The sequence below is a fragment of the Phaethon lepturus genome, unplaced genomic scaffold, assembly GCF_000687285.1.
Source record: "Phaethon lepturus isolate BGI_N335 unplaced genomic scaffold, ASM68728v1 scaffold21641, whole genome shotgun sequence".
Lineage (NCBI taxonomy): Eukaryota > Metazoa > Chordata > Aves > Phaethontiformes > Phaethontidae > Phaethon > Phaethon lepturus.
In genome coordinates this window covers 16,659-33,447 of record NW_010520087.1, presented here as the reverse complement: position 1 = coordinate 33,447, position 16,789 = coordinate 16,659, and the positions used below count along the sequence as shown (strand labels likewise).

At 38.8% G+C, this 16,789-nt stretch overlaps 1 protein-coding gene across 1 annotated transcript in view; it reads right to left on the bottom strand.

The window, feature by feature from the left end:
* Positions 1 to 293: 293 nt before the first annotated feature.
* The window catches only part of APBA1 (amyloid beta (A4) precursor protein-binding, family A, member 1), a 27,412-nt gene continuing 10,916 nt past the window's right edge, over positions 294 to 16,789 (bottom strand). The window contains exons 5-12 of the mRNA XM_010297290.1: positions 13,119 to 13,151; positions 11,924 to 12,010; positions 11,146 to 11,331; positions 7,546 to 7,725; positions 6,510 to 6,722; positions 2,583 to 2,702; positions 1,769 to 1,909; positions 294 to 365 (exon numbers count right to left, since the gene is read on the bottom strand). Coding sequence (XP_010295592.1) covers positions 294 to 365; positions 1,769 to 1,909; positions 2,583 to 2,702; positions 6,510 to 6,722; positions 7,546 to 7,725; positions 11,146 to 11,331; positions 11,924 to 12,010; positions 13,119 to 13,151 — 1,032 coding nt within the window. The remainder of the gene's footprint in view (positions 366 to 1,768; positions 1,910 to 2,582; positions 2,703 to 6,509; positions 6,723 to 7,545; positions 7,726 to 11,145; positions 11,332 to 11,923; positions 12,011 to 13,118; positions 13,152 to 16,789) is intronic.

The following is a 16,789-nucleotide window of genomic DNA, read 5'->3' as shown; positions in this document are numbered from 1 at the left end:
TCTGAACAATGCTGCTGTTATTTTCCTGTTTTCTGTGTGGAACTGCATGAAGTTTCACTTGTAAAAAGATGCAACCAAAATAGTCCCATAGATCTATTTTGTCCCTTCTCAAAATATAGGGAAATGGTGGGGAGAAGAGGAAAAAGGAAGGGACGAGAGAGAGTGCGTTTGTGTCTGTGAAGGAGAGAGAGAGAAGGAAATGTCTCCGCAGACAAAGAAATGCAGCACTAGAGAGACAAGCACTAATGAGGAAAAACATCCTCCATGCACATTGTGACGGTGAAGTGTTGGCTTTAGATGTAAACTGGTTGCTCTTGCGCAGTCAACAGTCTATACATAGCAGCTGGCATAGTCTTCATATGAATCTAGAGGAAATAGGACAAGTTAGTCAATGTTCCTAGCACGCATACTGCAAGAGAGCACTGGTGAAGGAACTAGCTAAGGTCATACAGGACTGAAGGGAAAGGTAAAATCTGAGAGTTTTCATACCCTTATTTAAGTATTACAGGTGGTGATTTTTAGTATCAATGAACCATCAAAAGTTGCGGACATTTCACATTTTCAGACTAGGGTTCTTCTAAAACATAGGAGAACTACAAGTAAATAATAAAAGAAATGCTGTGTTGGCTTGCTCTCACTCCCACTTTTTAGATTTGAATAGCAACAGGCTAGTAGAGGTAGAATCACAGAATTATGGAACAGTTTGAGTTGGAAGGGACCTTTGAAGATTATCTAGTCCAAACTCCCATGCCGCAGGCAGGGACAACTTTCACTAGAGATCAGGTTGCTCAGAGCCTCATCCATCCTGACTTTGAACACTTCCAGGCATGGGGCACCCACACCTTCTCTGGGCAACCTGTTCCAGTATCTCACCACCCTAATTGTAAAAAATTTCTTCCTTATGTCCAACCTAAATCTACCCTCTTTCAGTTTAAAACCCTTATCCTGTCATTACAGGTCTTAGCAAAGAGTCTCTCTCCATCTTTCTTAGAAACATCCTTTATATATTGAAAGGCTGCGGGAATGTCTGCCCGGAGCCTTCTCTTCTCCAGGCTGAACTCCAACTTTCTCCAGGCTGAACAACCCCAACTCTCTCAGCCTGTCCTCACAGGAGAGGCATTCCATCCCTCTGATAATTTTTGTGGCCCTCCTCTAGACCCGCTCCAACAGGCTCATGTCTTTCCTGTGCTGAGGGCTTCAGAGTGGGATGCAGGACTCCAGGTGGGGTCTCACCAGAGCAGAGTAGAGGGGTAGAATCATCTCCCTCCACCTGCTGGCCACACTGCTTTGGATGCAGCCCAGGATTGCTTGGCCAGGATACAGTTGGCATTCTGGGCTGTGAGTGCACATTGCAAGCTCTTGTCCAGCTTTTCACCCACCAAGTCCTTCTCAGCAGGGCTGCTCTCAATCCCTTCATCCCCCAGCCTGTACTGCTATCTGGGGTTACCCTGACCCAGGGGCAGGACCCTGCACTTGGCCTTGTTGAACTTCATGAGGGTCACATGGGCCCTGTTTTCAAGCCTGTCAAGGTCTCTCTTATGGCATCCCTCTTTCCTTGAGCTTATCAACTGCACCACACAGTTTGATGTCATCCGCAAACTTGCTGAAGGTGCACTCAACTCCACTGTCTGTGTAACTGATGAAGATATTAAAAAGTATTGGTCCCAGCATGCCTTGAAGGATACCACTTCTTACTGGTTTCCATTGGTTGCTATTGGTAACAGCAATGAACTACGTTATATTGCCTAGACACATTGCTTGCTCTTACCTCACCAACAGCATTTGAGAGAATGTGAACAATTTTCTCATGGGGTGTTGCTACAACACTCTGTCCATTGATTTCAATAATCCGATGGCCAACACGCACACCTCCTCGTTCTGCTATACCTCCTCTCATAAGGCTACAGATCTGGAAGGGAAAGGAGGAATTTATCAGAGTCTGGATAAGGAAGAGAGTCTTTAGATTACCCATTTTTGCCTGTAAACTGCAAATCAACATTTAAACACAGAGGCTTGCAATGAATTCTGAAATGCAATCGATCACCAATTAAAAGTAAAATTTCTTAGTGACAAATAATTACTCAATATTGTCTTCCAAGAGCAGAATAAACTGTCAGAAATGGCTGTATTGTGTGTCACATGTGCGGTGGTTTGGAAAGGAGTGCATGAAGGAACACAGTTTAACAACGTTCAGGATACAGGTGCCTTACAACAAATGATGATCAAGAACCATCTTTTTGTTTTGTGATCATCCAATAGCTTGGTTAGAGATTTGAATGATGCAAATTGAAAACAGCCTCTGCTACAAATTTTTGTTTCTCTAACCTAAAACAGCTTTTATGTTCCTCTGGCTGACTCTAAATTTGTGAAGTAAAGTAAGAGTTGTGTAAGTAGAGTCAAAGAAAAAAAATAACTTTGATTAACTCAGCTTTTGTATCTTAGACTTAACCTATATGAAAAGCTCTGCTTGCTATAAGGGAGAAAATGGCAGCTTCCCTCTTCCCACACTGAAACTTACCCACAAATGGATAAGAAGTGTCATGTATATTAAGGCTTAACTAGAGTGTGTGTAAGCTACTTACAATCCCATTCTGCACACTGAAGCCCAACTGGTATCTGAGGTCTGGTCTCCTGATCAAGACTGTGGTTACTGGAGGACACCTAACTATGTTCAGTTTAACCCGGGCCTGGTTTTTCAAACCCTGTGAAAAGAAATCACCATGAAAAATGCTGGCAAAGATAGAGTCAAACATTTAACATAAGTACTGTGGGAGGAAAATAAAGGGTTAAAATCTTGACATGGGAACAGCCCTGAATAAATAGCTGTTTGTATGCATTGTAACAGAATCTGATCACTGAATGCCAGACACAAGTGAAATGAGTGATAAAATATTGAATTCTTCTTGCCAAGAAGCAGAGTTATTTTAAGAAAACTAGCTTCCTGTAGGCAATTTCTTCATTTGATAACAAAAATAATGTATAAAAAGAATATTAAACAGGTCTGTGCAGCTCACCAAAAAAGCCAATGACTGTGGATGGGAAATCAAATTTTAAATAAGTAGCTAAGACAGTTACAAATAAGTGGCTTCCCTAATAGGACATATTCAAATCTGTCAAGCAAACAGCAGGTCCTGCTGATATCATGCTTGTATGAGCAATGCTCCTAATTCCTGTTCCTCCTCCCTTCTAAATGAGTTGTATCACATTCATCACAAACTTCTTGCTACCAGAAGAAAATTGAAGGAGGAGAATTTATTTTTACAGTGGTAAAACACTGGAACAGATTACCCAGGGAGGTTGTGGAGTATCCAACCCTGGAGTTATTTAAATCCCAGTGGCCACAGCCCTAAGCAACCTGCTCTACTTTGAGCCAAAATGTTGGTCTAGACCAGCTTCAGCAGTAACTACCAGCCTCAGAGACTTGATTGCACGGCTCCATGAAACTCAAGTGTAAAGGTGCAGAAATTGCAATTTCACCCCTTGTACACCTTCAAGTACTCAGGGCTCTTGGAGATTGTTAAGGTATTCTTCTGAAATCCTTCATTCACACAAAGGATTAGCCATAAATGAATATATAAATAAAATCCATGTCAAGAAAGAAATGCTTTGTAAAGAATACAGCAACTTCTAGCTTACTTAATACAACACCTACCAATTCCAGTACCTATTTCTGAATTCCTTTTACATGTGCAATTCACATCTGGGTCCCACTGCAACTAACAGGTATCTGACACTGACTTCAAAAGGTTAATTCTGAAAAATAATTCTTATTGTAGCTAAGGTAATACACTGAAGTCTCTATGTCCAGTTTACTGCCGCTAATTACGTTCAGCTAAACTCCAGATTCAGAAAGTGACTTGAATAACTAAACTGGCATCCTGTCAGGGTGATTTGCCTTAAGGTCCATTTTCTTGTCAGTGCCTTACACCAGATGCAATTATCAGATGGGAAACAGCTGCCCTCACTTCCACACAGTGCTGAGCTCAGCTTGGCTCATTATTGAAGGGTGGCTCCAAGAGAATGGGTGTGTGAACACAAGATGACAAAGCTCGTGGCTGTGGGAACTGCTTTTACTCAATTTTCAGCAGAAAGAAGATCCGGATGCCATTTCTTCCATGACTGTGGACTCCTCCAGTCTGGTGAGGAGTTAGCAGCACAACACACATGCTTAAAGGCCCTTCATCTACTCTATGCAGGTCTTCAAAACAACATAGAAGACAGGGACAAATCAGCCTGTACTAAGCTATGGGTATAATGTTTACTCAAAAGTCTGAGAGGCTTCTGCATCAGCTTTCTACATCCAGGAGGGAATGCAGAGTACTGGAGATGCTCATTTCTACGACGAATTTAGGTGTTAACTTCAGTCATCTGAGTTCAGTCAGGTTACATGCCCTCAACAGAATTGATGTCATTTCACTCTTACTTCCCTGATGAATGTGCAAGTTATTTATACGTATTCCTCAAAGAAAAAGTAATATCATCCCCAACAAATAATTTTCTAATTTTACAGAAAGCACGTGTATTTCAAAACCGGCTAATTTCCAGTATTATGCAGACTAGTAATATATGCTGATCAGAAATAAAATAACTGCATCATTTGACTAATTTATTTGCTTATCTAGTCCCTGAGTCTGCTTCTGATAGTAACCAGCACCAGATGCTTCTGAAAAAGATACAAGTGGCATAATACAATTAAGAAATAACCACCACATATAGAAAGCTTCTTCCAAGCTCTATCAGTTTACAATTGGTTTACGGTCAATTAGTAGCAGAGATTACATCCGTAACACTGAAATTATCTTTTTTGAAATGCTTGCAAGATATTCTTCTTATCTACACAATGTTCTCAACTTTTCATAGGAGTCCCTACAGCACGCTAAAGAAATCTGAAATCTTGAGATATTTCTGCCACATTTAAATGTGTGCTTAGATCACTCAGTGCTATACGTACTTATTACCAGAAGCACTATATGTACAGCTCCAAATGTACGGTTGTGAAGACCTGCAAACATACAGACTATCTTCTCTTTAGAAAGACAAAATAAATGGCTAGCAGTTCCTATGGCAACAGCAGTAAGTACCAATAAGGAAGAGAAAGGACTGCAGAAGCTGGAAACAACAAAGCTGGCTCTTTCTGTTTTGAGAAAGTACAGATGAGCACAATGAAACTCCACCTGAAAAGGCTCACAATCAGAGAAGCATAACTCATAACAGTTTTAGAAGTAAAACTGATTTGGGATAGGAAACAAGTATGGCTAATGTGAAAAGCCTAAATTTGCAGGAAGTTTTGTTCCACTGAACATGGCACAAAAATATTTAATATGGTTTCTTTCTCCTTTCACAAATGTAAGACTTTTTTGCCATGTTTTTAGTATGCTAAGGATATAATTTCTACTTCCTGATTCTAAAATGTCTGCTTCAGGGAGTTACGTGTCTATTACTTATCAGAACTCAGCATTAACGTTTTTGGAAACCAGAATGGGAAGTCTTTATAGCAAACATCTTAGTTCAAGTATTAAGAAACTAATCTGTGGACAAAAAAATTAATGTTTACTTTATAATTTTTTTAAACTTTGAAAATTTACTTTGTAAATGCAAAATTTACTTTGCAATTTAAAAAGGTACAAAATGCAAAAAAAAAAAAAAATTACGTAATACAACTTGTTACCAGAAAGTCGCCTAAATAACTAAGTTTAACAGGCATATTCCTAGAAGTCAGAGAAGGATTTCTGTATAGTACACCACCAGCATTACATTTCGTGTCTACATGTTATGATCTGCAGGAGCTCCGTGGGGCTATTTAGATAAATAACAAAGTCCATATAGCTTCATCTTAAACATTCCCTAGTGATGCATCTTTTCAGCTATTGAAACTCTTGATGTTTAAATACCTATTCCCTTGTATACTACAGCTACCCCAGGCACTGTTCAGTTGACCTGCTGGCTTTATGGAGTCACGTATTTTCTGACAACTAGAATAAAGCTCTTCTAATCAAAATATCCCATTTAGCCAAGTGAAGAGAAACATCACACTTTCAAATAACTTGGGCAAAGTTTCTACAGAGGGTAAGTACATCTTTAATTCAAAGTTTAAAGGTTTTAAAAATAGTTATAAACAACGACAAAAAAGCATCAGCTCTGTTTCAGCCAGATACTAGGAGGCAATTAAACAGCTAATATGGCCTACGACAACATTAGGCACCTGTGCCTCCATTTGTCACATGAAATTTTAAGTGTCTTCAGATGTGTATCTGGTAATATCTTCCTTCTGAACAGAACATTCTCTTGTGGAGTGAATTTCTGCAGAGTCCTTGTCTATACAATAGCACAGCTCACTTTCTGAAAGTCAGAAAATTCTTGTAGCATAATTCCCACTGTAGTTTAAAGATCATGAAATGGAAAGTGCTATACAAACATTTGGTAAGAATTTACTTAAGAGTTCTATACTTTTTGCTCTCCTATTATATAACCCTTTAAAAATGTGTAACTTCCAGAAACATTCACCATACCTTTATAATGCTCTGACATGTTGAGAGTGGTAAACCAACCAAACTGGTCCCATTGATTGACATGATCTGGTCCCCTATGTTCAGCTTCCCAGACTTCTCTGCTGGTCCTCCATGCATCATGTTGGCTATGATAACTGTAGGCAAAATGGATCCCCAGCCAGACTCCACAATCACTACACCTAGGATTTCTCCCTTTTGCTTTTCAATATAAACCTGCATTATAAGAAAAAGTGTTTAAAAAAAATGCTTCTTCACACCTATGGAACTGACAATGCTCCCCCCTCCCGGCCCCCCAACAATCACATACCCCTCCTTATTTGCAACCTGTGCTTCTAATTCAAAGGCAAAACAAAACAAGGTACACATTTTACTACATTCTGTTTGTATTCAAACATGAAATAATACAGATTTTGCTTATCAACTCTACATAATATAGTCTTTTGCTTAGAAACACCCCTCACAACTTATTTCTGCATATGAGCAGTGGAAACTGGAGTGGAAGAGACTCTGGTGCCATGGGCTTCAGTGGACAAAGCTAAACAGGAAGAGATTGCAAGAGTTTGTTATTGTGGATTGGAAAATCACCACCTGTGTGTTGCAGTGGTGCAATGGTTCATCTTTATTAATCAAGCTGCAAATCCCTTCATCAAATACAATCCTTTAAAGTCTGGAATCAGACACTTTCACAAACACCCATGCCTCTACAAATTTTATATTGTTTACTGTGATCTGTTAAATTGTATCACTCTGTTATCTGTTTTAAATCCATTTCATTAACGTACAACGTCAAACATGTCTGAAAATTGTTTGGTAAAAAGATTGCAAACATATGGTAAATCATTTCACTGCTGACAAATTTTGGGTTTGCTGTTTGCCTTTGAAACAGAACTGATGACAAGGTGTCCTACTTGGGAGGATATTCTAGGCCCACTGAGGTAATTTATAGGAAGTATTAATGGTTTTCTGAATTCTGCCAGCATGGGCCTGCAACTGGTACAGAGCAGCTTAATGTTGTTACGGAAAAAATGAGACATACATCTTTGCAGTTTTCAGATTTGGAGAAGTGAATCAGGTCATCATTGTACATGTCCTGGGTATTGAGCAAGTCACTATATTCCTTCTGGCTAAGGTCTTCTGGGTTGATTCCATTTGCCCTCAGAAATTCCTGGTAGGCCACACTAAATGCTTGACCTATGGACTGTGCAATCAGCTGTGCCTGTAGCAGTTCCCACAGAAGAGAAAAGAAAAAAGTGAGACATTCTGATGGTCTTGTCCACTGACACTTTCTCTGTTACAATCACCCTCTAAAATGCATCATCAAAACAAGCTAATGAACCTACAAGTCAAGTTACTGCAATCCAGTTTAAAAATTTTTTGCCTTAAAAATTAAAAGACCCACAAAATGTCAACACGTTCACCTGTGCCACAAATCCAGCTTGGTAAGTAATTATAAATGATAAATATAAATAAAGCCATCCTTTCACAGGTAAGAACTGCTAGTATAAATGTAAAGGTACACCCACTGCAGTGACTGTAGCTTGCACCTAAAATTCTTCCCACATGTGCACGTCCCAGATGGCTCTCTCTTCTAGCAGATGCAATGCCATTCTCTGACAAGCCAGCAGTGAAAATGAAAATGTCTGCTAGAAAACACAATCACATTTAAGAGGGTATTTCCTCCTCTCCTACATCAGTCTCAGATGAAATAGGAAAAGGGCAGCAAGTAGTGACCAGATCCAGGCCTTGAAGTGACTGGAAATGGTCACGCACATCTCTTTCTCCACCCTGCTACCTCCTCCAACCTCCCTTCCCTACATTTCTTGTTCCCCTTCCTCCAGCTCCCATGACCCTGCCAGTTCCCTGCCCCCTTCCTTCTCAGCCTGTTCTTTATGCGCATCCTCTCGCACCTGCAGCTTCCCGTAGCCTTCTCTGCACCTAACGCCACCAGATACAACACTCAGTACACTGCATTGCTCCCGCCATGAGCTGTTCTACATCTGCAGCAGTATGAAAGAAATTGGGCACAAAGCAGACATGGGGAAAGCTCTGTGTCTTGGAAGGTGGGGAATGCTGCTGGAAACAGCAGACCAGAGGGATGCCTCCCTTTGAGGTAGTGAACATGCTTAGTATGAGCCAGGTAATGGAGTGGAGAGGAAAGCACCACAGCATGGTGCAGAGTACTGCTGTGCATAACTGGAGTGATACGCACAGCAAGCACTGTGTAGTGCACAGGAGTTGGCCATGGTGTGTTCTGAAACAGTCCCTTGGAGCACAGTGCTGGCTGTGGTGAAGGGAGGGAAGAGAAGAGGAGAGCTCCACAGCTGACAACATATGCCTGGGGAAGTGCTGGTGATGTACAAATACTGCTGAAGTGTATTTTTATATAGCCTATTCAACTGTATTTATAAAGTCCAGTTTGGTCCCTAATAAAGGAAGGGTTCCCAACCCTGAAGTAAAAAGCTGATTGTATCTTAAAACAACTCAAACTGACACTAAACCTGCCGATGAGAATAGCATGATTGCTGTTGGTGGAAGGGCCAGTATCTAGAGAGGCAGTATTTTACCAATGCTCAGATCAACCCAGTTTTGACAGCAAGAAAATGGGAAAACCCCATCTCCATAGCTCAGTAACCTAGGTGAGGAGATACATGTCTATGAATGTAAAGTCCACATGTATCTTCTCTTCAAGAAGACCAACTCCCATTTAGACAACCAGCATTTGGATGCATCACTAGGTTTCAGCTCATTTGGAGATCTAGCTCTAAATACAGTTGAAAATCTGGTGCTGTCCTCTTTAGATAAGGACTCTTCCAAGCAAAGACACAAGCAGATTCTGGCCAACACCTGCTTGAGGGCTTACAGCTTCTGTGTCAGTTACTGGGTAAATTCTTCTAAATACACAGCTGACCCAGAAGAAAAGGTGACAATGATAGATACATGAGCTTTATAATTAAACAGGCTGTACTTCTACACTGGGTGTACAAAGTCTTTGAAGATGCCTTCTCCTCGCTGCTAACAGGTGCCACAATGTTTCTATTCTAACTCTTTCTTATCATTTAGGTAGCTGAGATAAATTTTGCAAGCTATTTGTGAGCTATACCATGACTAAGGAGAGCTGATATAATCTCCTGAAATTTCTCAGCATGTTTTCACATCACTGAGCGATGCTTTTATTTGATCTACAGTCAAGTACTTTCCAGGCCAATATTTGGTGACATAGGGAGGATCACATCTGACACAAATACGGGCTGATCCCAACAAACAACAGAAAGTAACGTCAGTGATTCCCAAGCGGAAGCATAGACTCCAGCTAGCTAAAGTATTAACAGCAGCCTGGATCATATTCAGCCCACACACGCTGAAGGAAAATCAGCCCTATCCTCTGGCATCTGACAGTTTGATTTTTGCTTCTTCAACTGACCTGTAAGAGAGCTAGCGGTGCCCAAACTTGTGACTAGAAATACAGGAACAGCAAGCTGGCAGCATATCAAGTGATATTAAGCCAAAAAAACATTGGCTACTTTTTTTGTTTTCATACCAGTTTCTTGAAAGGCTTTGCAAAACTGGCTTACATGTTATTTTACAGAAAAAAAATCTGCAATTTTTTATGCTTTCTGTCAAAATTTTGGCAGAGGGTTACTTCTATCAGTGCTCTTGTCCTTACTGTTTAACCTCAGCAGTGGGTCATGTATGTACATTCATCTGCAACCAGATAATTTATCCACACATGGGTTTAGAACAGACTCATTACATAAAATCAGCTCCTTATTCAAGAAAACCTTCCTATCTAGAAGTCCTTGCTGAAACACTTTAGAGTGGAAGACATATGAGGATTTTATAAGAAACTGATCTTTTCACCTTACTTCTCTTAAGTAATACTCTGCTAGTTGGAGGGCTTAGAATTGAGATTTTTTTATTTTCCCAAATTATTAGGGCTAACTTGACTATGATCCTGACAACTACATATCTAGCCACTTGAAGTTGATATGTTTGATTTTACCTTTCAGTTACTGACCTTTAAAAAGTGCATAAAATCAGCAAGTTGTGCACATTGATTGTGAAGACAGGATATCAAGTCCTATATAAGGTAACTTAGTAACCCGCACCATAGACTAAACTTTACTCAGCTGCCTCTCTATTCAGCACACCTTGGGACTGCTGGAATTACCAACTTTCCTTTGCTGGCTTTTTGATATGATGTCAGCAACTACTCCCCAACACAAGTCTCCTCTTTGGGGAAAAAAAAAAAAAATCACCTTTCTAGCATGTATCAATGATCCTTGATGCAATACTTAGGATTAGAATTTCACTAGGAAAATAAGCATCTGTGATGGATTTTCGCTTTCACATGCAAAATCTGAGCTAGTATTTGTAAACTGTGGCAACTGAATCTTCCTCTCATTGTTACTGGGAGGCAGTGAAGGAGCTTAAAAATGGGAATAATTTCTATAAACATAAGTTTAGTGACTAAAATCTCAGGTCCAAATATGTAAACAGAAGGCAAGTTCCTCTGCTTAGATGAAATATTTGGTTGCAGTTAATGAACAAGCAGGATCACTCGCAATGGACTTCAAGTACACCAAAATGTGCTTATAATTCCACGCCTAGGAAATTACAAGACAGAGTAATTCCTTACATCCTCAGACTCAAAGACATGGCAAATCATTTTGTACTGCCTCTTTCCATCTTGGGAAGGGTGAGATGCTTCCACATTGTCCTGGGAGTTAGACCGTGGCATTCGCCTACGAGCCATCAAAACAACTATATTTCCTATATCTGCAATGTAAGAAATGGTCCGCAGGGGATGATCCATCATGGTTTCCTGAGGAATACAAAAAACAACATGAGCAGCTGTTTCAACGAAGCTCTTATTCCACACCTAGTATTATGAAAACAAACAAATGGCAATGTAAGACCTTTGTTAAGTGATGTCTGTCATACCTGCCATGCATGAAGGGAGATGCCAATAGAAAACAAGACCTTCACTACCCAAAAGTAAAGCAAAGTGCAATTTTTACTAATTAAAGTTGTGTTTTCTGTGGAAAAGCACATAAAGACCTCAATATCAGAACCTGAATATGCTGGGCATGTACATGCAAAGGACTATGAACTTCAAATTATCACAACCAAACATTCGGCCTACTCTGGGCACAATCAGTACTTGATACGTCATGGCTTGCAGGAAATGAGCTGACTGCAATTAGCTTACCCACAAATTCTAATCATTTCTACAGTCAGACACACCAGAGTAAGTGCATGTATGACACAGTTCTTGAGCATGGATTTCTTACTAGGAAATCCTGGAGGGAAATAAAAGAGCTAGCACTTTTTGAAGAACAAATTTTGGCAGATGGGTGAAAGTCTATTTCAATAGCCTACTACCACAATAGTGACAAAGGCATCTTTGTCTATACCTGTGTGTCTGCATTCAGTACTTTTATTCTCTGTGTAGAAATGAAGAGATCCACTTCGGTCATGGGTTGAGATTCACCTTCTGGAGCCTGCAAATAAACGGATTAGAGTCAAACAAACCCATTAGGTAACATGCTTACTACTGATGTTAGCTCACGAACAGGGGCGCACTAAGACACAGTCACCAGAACAGCAACGCAAGATAGAGTATTAGACTGCAGAAGCTAAAGATAAACACAAAGATATGGCAACTATATACATATAAGTGAAAGTGAATTGGCTATTATTTGAAAAATTGTTAATCCCATAATCCCAAAGCTTCCTGCTATTTTTTCTGATTCAGTAAAATTACACGTGACTGCAATATGAACTATATAAAGATTTCATGAAAATCAAAGTAAGTCTCCCATTTTCCCCATACTATGAAACCCGCTTTAAAGAAAGTTTTTCATACAAAGCCTAACAGCACCTCTTGCCTGAGGAATTTCTATATGGACTAATAGTGACTGCCAAGATCAATGGAAAAACTGTACCACAGGTGGGTACAGTTTAAACATTTTATAATACACTTCTGGTAAGAAGACCTTCACAGTCAGACAACTTACTATTAAAGCACTAAAGCAATTTACAAGTCATATTTTGTTAACAAAAGCAAATGCTTGTAATTTAAAAAAAATTAGATTTGTTAAAAGATACTTAAAAAGTCCATAAACAAAACTTACTATTAAGATGAGTCAATCTCAGCATATTACTGTGTGTATATACACAATTTTTTTCTTTTTTGCATCCAGCAATTTGACACATCTGTGAATCAAACAAAGCACTCCCATAGAAAGATAAAATAATGAAAAAAAAACCCAGACTTAATTTTAATCTATCATTTTACAGAGTTAAAACCTTTGCCATGTCAGTCCTGTTTCTTTAGTAAGCATTTTGGATACTGCCTGTAACCATTTGATAAATCCAATTTTTACTCTATTTCTAACATGAAATGGCTAATGATAAGCAACAAAAAATGGCCAATCAGGCAACTGATTTCTGAGAAATGTCAACTTGTATGGTGGCTCAGAAACAAATCTTAAAAAAAACCTTGCTGGATGCAGAAAATAAACACACAAAATAAAAAGAAAGGGAAAAAAACGTCCCAGAAAACAAAAGAACAGGAATAACATCAAGCTGATGGAGTTTGTACTGCACCTTCTTCCTGCTTTTGGCTAATTTCTGGGCCATCTGCTTAGCATGGAACAAACAGAGACAGGAGAATAGTTAGAGAATAACTTACAGAGACTCCAAGTCAAGCAGGAATCTGTATGCTAATGTCAGGGCTCACAGACTACTAGCTGTTCTAAATTAGTCCCTGCTTAGACTAATTTCCTCCTTTTCTTTTGGCTTAAAAAAATTAAAAATTTAATGTTTAGTACAATTACTTTAAAAAATTAAAAGAAACTGCACTAGAAGAGTGAGGAAGAACACAAAAAGGTTGGGTTTTTGTTTTGTTTTTTTTTTTCATTTAAAATGTTACTTGCAATAAACAAGGGTGGTGGGGGTGAGATTTCCCTCCCCACTACCCCCCCCCCCCCCCCAAAAAAACCCCCCCCAGCAAAAAAAACCCCACCAGATCTTCCCCTCATTTACAGTAGTGTAAACCATCAGGTTACTTCTTTTGAAGCAACACCAGTATAGGTGAGAGAAGAATCTTAACCATTATTATTCCAGCTTTTTCAGATCTAAAGAATTTAGAATCAAATTTTCTAATGCTCTCAAACTTAAACAGTCTTCAAAAAACAACCCTCCCTAAACCTATGCTACTTTTTCCTGAAAAAGCAAAGTGACAGAAGGTAACTTTCACCTCCATTTTCTCCTCCTGCTGTGCAAATACACTCATACCAATGTTAGCATTGCATAACTGGACAACAGGTTTTCCTGTGACACCTGTACCAAGATATGTACATACTACCACATTTTTTCAGGAAGGCAGTGGAACATGTATTTCAGTTCCACAAACACCTGAAAACAGGTCTCTTGTCACTAAGTAGTTCAATTGATTTACATCCAGAGATATATAAACCTATTGCAACAAACTGATTCCTTACGTACTACTGCCTACAGCAACAATAACAACACAAATAAGCACCATTCTTACAGTCTTGCAATCATTAATTCATACAAAGGTGAACTGAACTTACAGACCTGCTTACGGAAGAGATGCAATACTCACCAGGCTGGCAGATATCCTTTTACCTCTAACAGTAACAGCCTCTTTAGCTAATTAAATTAATTGGTGTTCTTGTGGTGGGAAGGAGGGTTACTATTACAGGCTTCATAGAGATTCATGGCTAACTACTTTTATGAAGAATAAACAGGAGGCCTGAATTACAAGACACATCAAACGTTTTCTACTGATGCTCACAACTTAGATCTGTCAGATTTTGCCTAAACAGATCTGAAAGCAGCTAGTGAAACTTTAGATCATGCTGCTTATTTACAAATATTAATATTCTCACGACAGCTTTTATTCACCTTTTCTCAAACTAAGACATATTTGATAGCCTGGTGATTGCAAACTATTGCAAAAGCAATTAGAACTGCCTCATGCTGCAGGCTCTTCATTACATAAATATTAATTTACACTGGTACTCAGAAATAATATACTCGTCCTGAGTAACAGCTGCCTGCCATACACTGGCCAAGGGGGAGACACTCATGAGATAAAGCATTTAAACTGCTTTCCAAAATCAAGCTCCCCTTCAGACAGTTTCCCCCGCTCTCCAAACTTTTCGGAGTGATGGACCTCACAAAAGAAGAAAAGCACATGCCAAAAGGAAGAAAAAAGGGGAAAAAACCCCTGCACTAGAGGCTTACAATGCAGAATCAAAGACCAATCAAAATATGCTGTCATTTGATTTACTGAAATTCTGCCCTTGCAATGGAAGCATCTGATCTTAGTGCTATTTTAGTTGTTTGAAGAATGACTTTCAAAGATGTCATAAAGCTAAGGTAATGATATGGAACAACCAATTTTAATAAGTGATTTAACACTGCACAGAAATGTCATAAAAGAAGTTATGGTCCATGAAAAAATAAATTAGGATAGTTCTATGCAAGACACTTTACCACACAAATCCTCTTTATCACCACACTATTTTGCTAATTTAGATCAAAAGATTCCTTCTAAATTCTTAGAGAAAACCAGAAACTACCTAATCTAAACAAAATGCTCTTTTTTTAAATTCAGAGTGTAGGTTTTTCATTTAAGGTAAATGAAATGTAACTATGTATCTAGTAGCAAGTTACAAATTATAAATTGTTAAAAACCAGCAAGCTTCCACTTCTGGTACAGGGATGTCAAATACAGTCAACTCATCCTCTACAAAAAATGTACTGCAACTCAGTGAGCACCCAGCTGACACTGTGTAAACAAAATGTGCAGAAGATAAACTATTTCCACATATGGGTTCTGTCTTAAATTACATTCAGTAATTAAATCAGTTATTATCTAAAAATGTTCAAACCTGTCCTACATCTCAAATCTGCTGATGAAAAATAAAAATGAAAGTTAATGTTTAGTTTCCATGTGAAATGTAACAGCACAGATCAGCTGTGAATCGTAACCATGAACATGAACTTTGTTACTGTTACAAGTATTATGGATCCACTCCAGTAAAACGTGAAAAGATATTTCTTTCTATGCTCCCTGATGAAATGAGACTACAGTCTGAAAACGGTGAAATACCTTTTCTATTACTAAAAGTACCTCCTAATGGAAATATGAAATAATTATGTTTGACTAATGCCTTCAAAGCACTGTATTTGTTTTAACTTAGTTGGGCTTCACAGAGATAAATGCCCAAGAAAGAAAACTCCCAACTCTTGTACTTTTAACTGAAGAAATACTTGTTTTAAGAAGCAGCATGGAGAACTGTGCTAAAAGGATGCATTATAGGGATTATTAAACTCAAAAGGAACACACTCATATGGAAGGTATGTATACACAATGGGCCTTAAACAGAGCTATTCCACCCTTTTTAATGCTCTTAACTTCCAAGTCTGCAAATTTTTAGAAGCTCATGCTTAATTCATAACCTTTGTTTCCTGTAACTATAGAGAAATGTTGCACATGCAACACCTAATACTCAGTAAACAAACACGAGTAGAGCACAAGTATGATAGTCATTGTGCAAGCAATATTTTACACGTTTGGGCTAAAGGCTATCTTATGCAGTAATGAATCTGGCAGCATGAACTCCATCTGTCATAATGAATTTCTCACTGAAAATGTTTAGCTTTTACGGCAATCAGCAACAAAACCAGCCAAAATGAACCTTAATAAACCAAAGACCCCAATGTGCAGAGAAATGTATTTACATCGCCTTCTAGCTTTGCCTAGAAGCAGAAAAGCAGTAACTTTCAAAGAAGTGTACAATGTGTTGTGTGCCATGCAGTAAGCCAACAGTTCTCTGAAGTACAGTTTCAGAAAATTATGCACACAAGCTAGGGTTCTATCAGGTCAACAACGCAACTACTTGGGCCTCTACCCTGAGACAAATTTACTACAACCAAGAATATGCATGCCTGCTGATTTATATGGATGCATAAATTACAGGTTTTATGAGTGAAATGAGCTAAACAGACTTCTTCTGTTTTAAGGCATAGCAGTGCTGACACATATCAGAGTCCTCAGAAATAACTTTATTTTGTTAATTAATTTCTCAGAAATAGATTTAGTATCAGAGAAAGATTCTACACTCTTACACCTCATAGACCCGCTTTGAATCAATTCTGTTCCAGTTTTCTCTAAACACGTTGCTCCAATCTTTGTCTATTATGTACTCCCACGCAAGCTTTACCTCCTAGGTGCAAACTTCCTG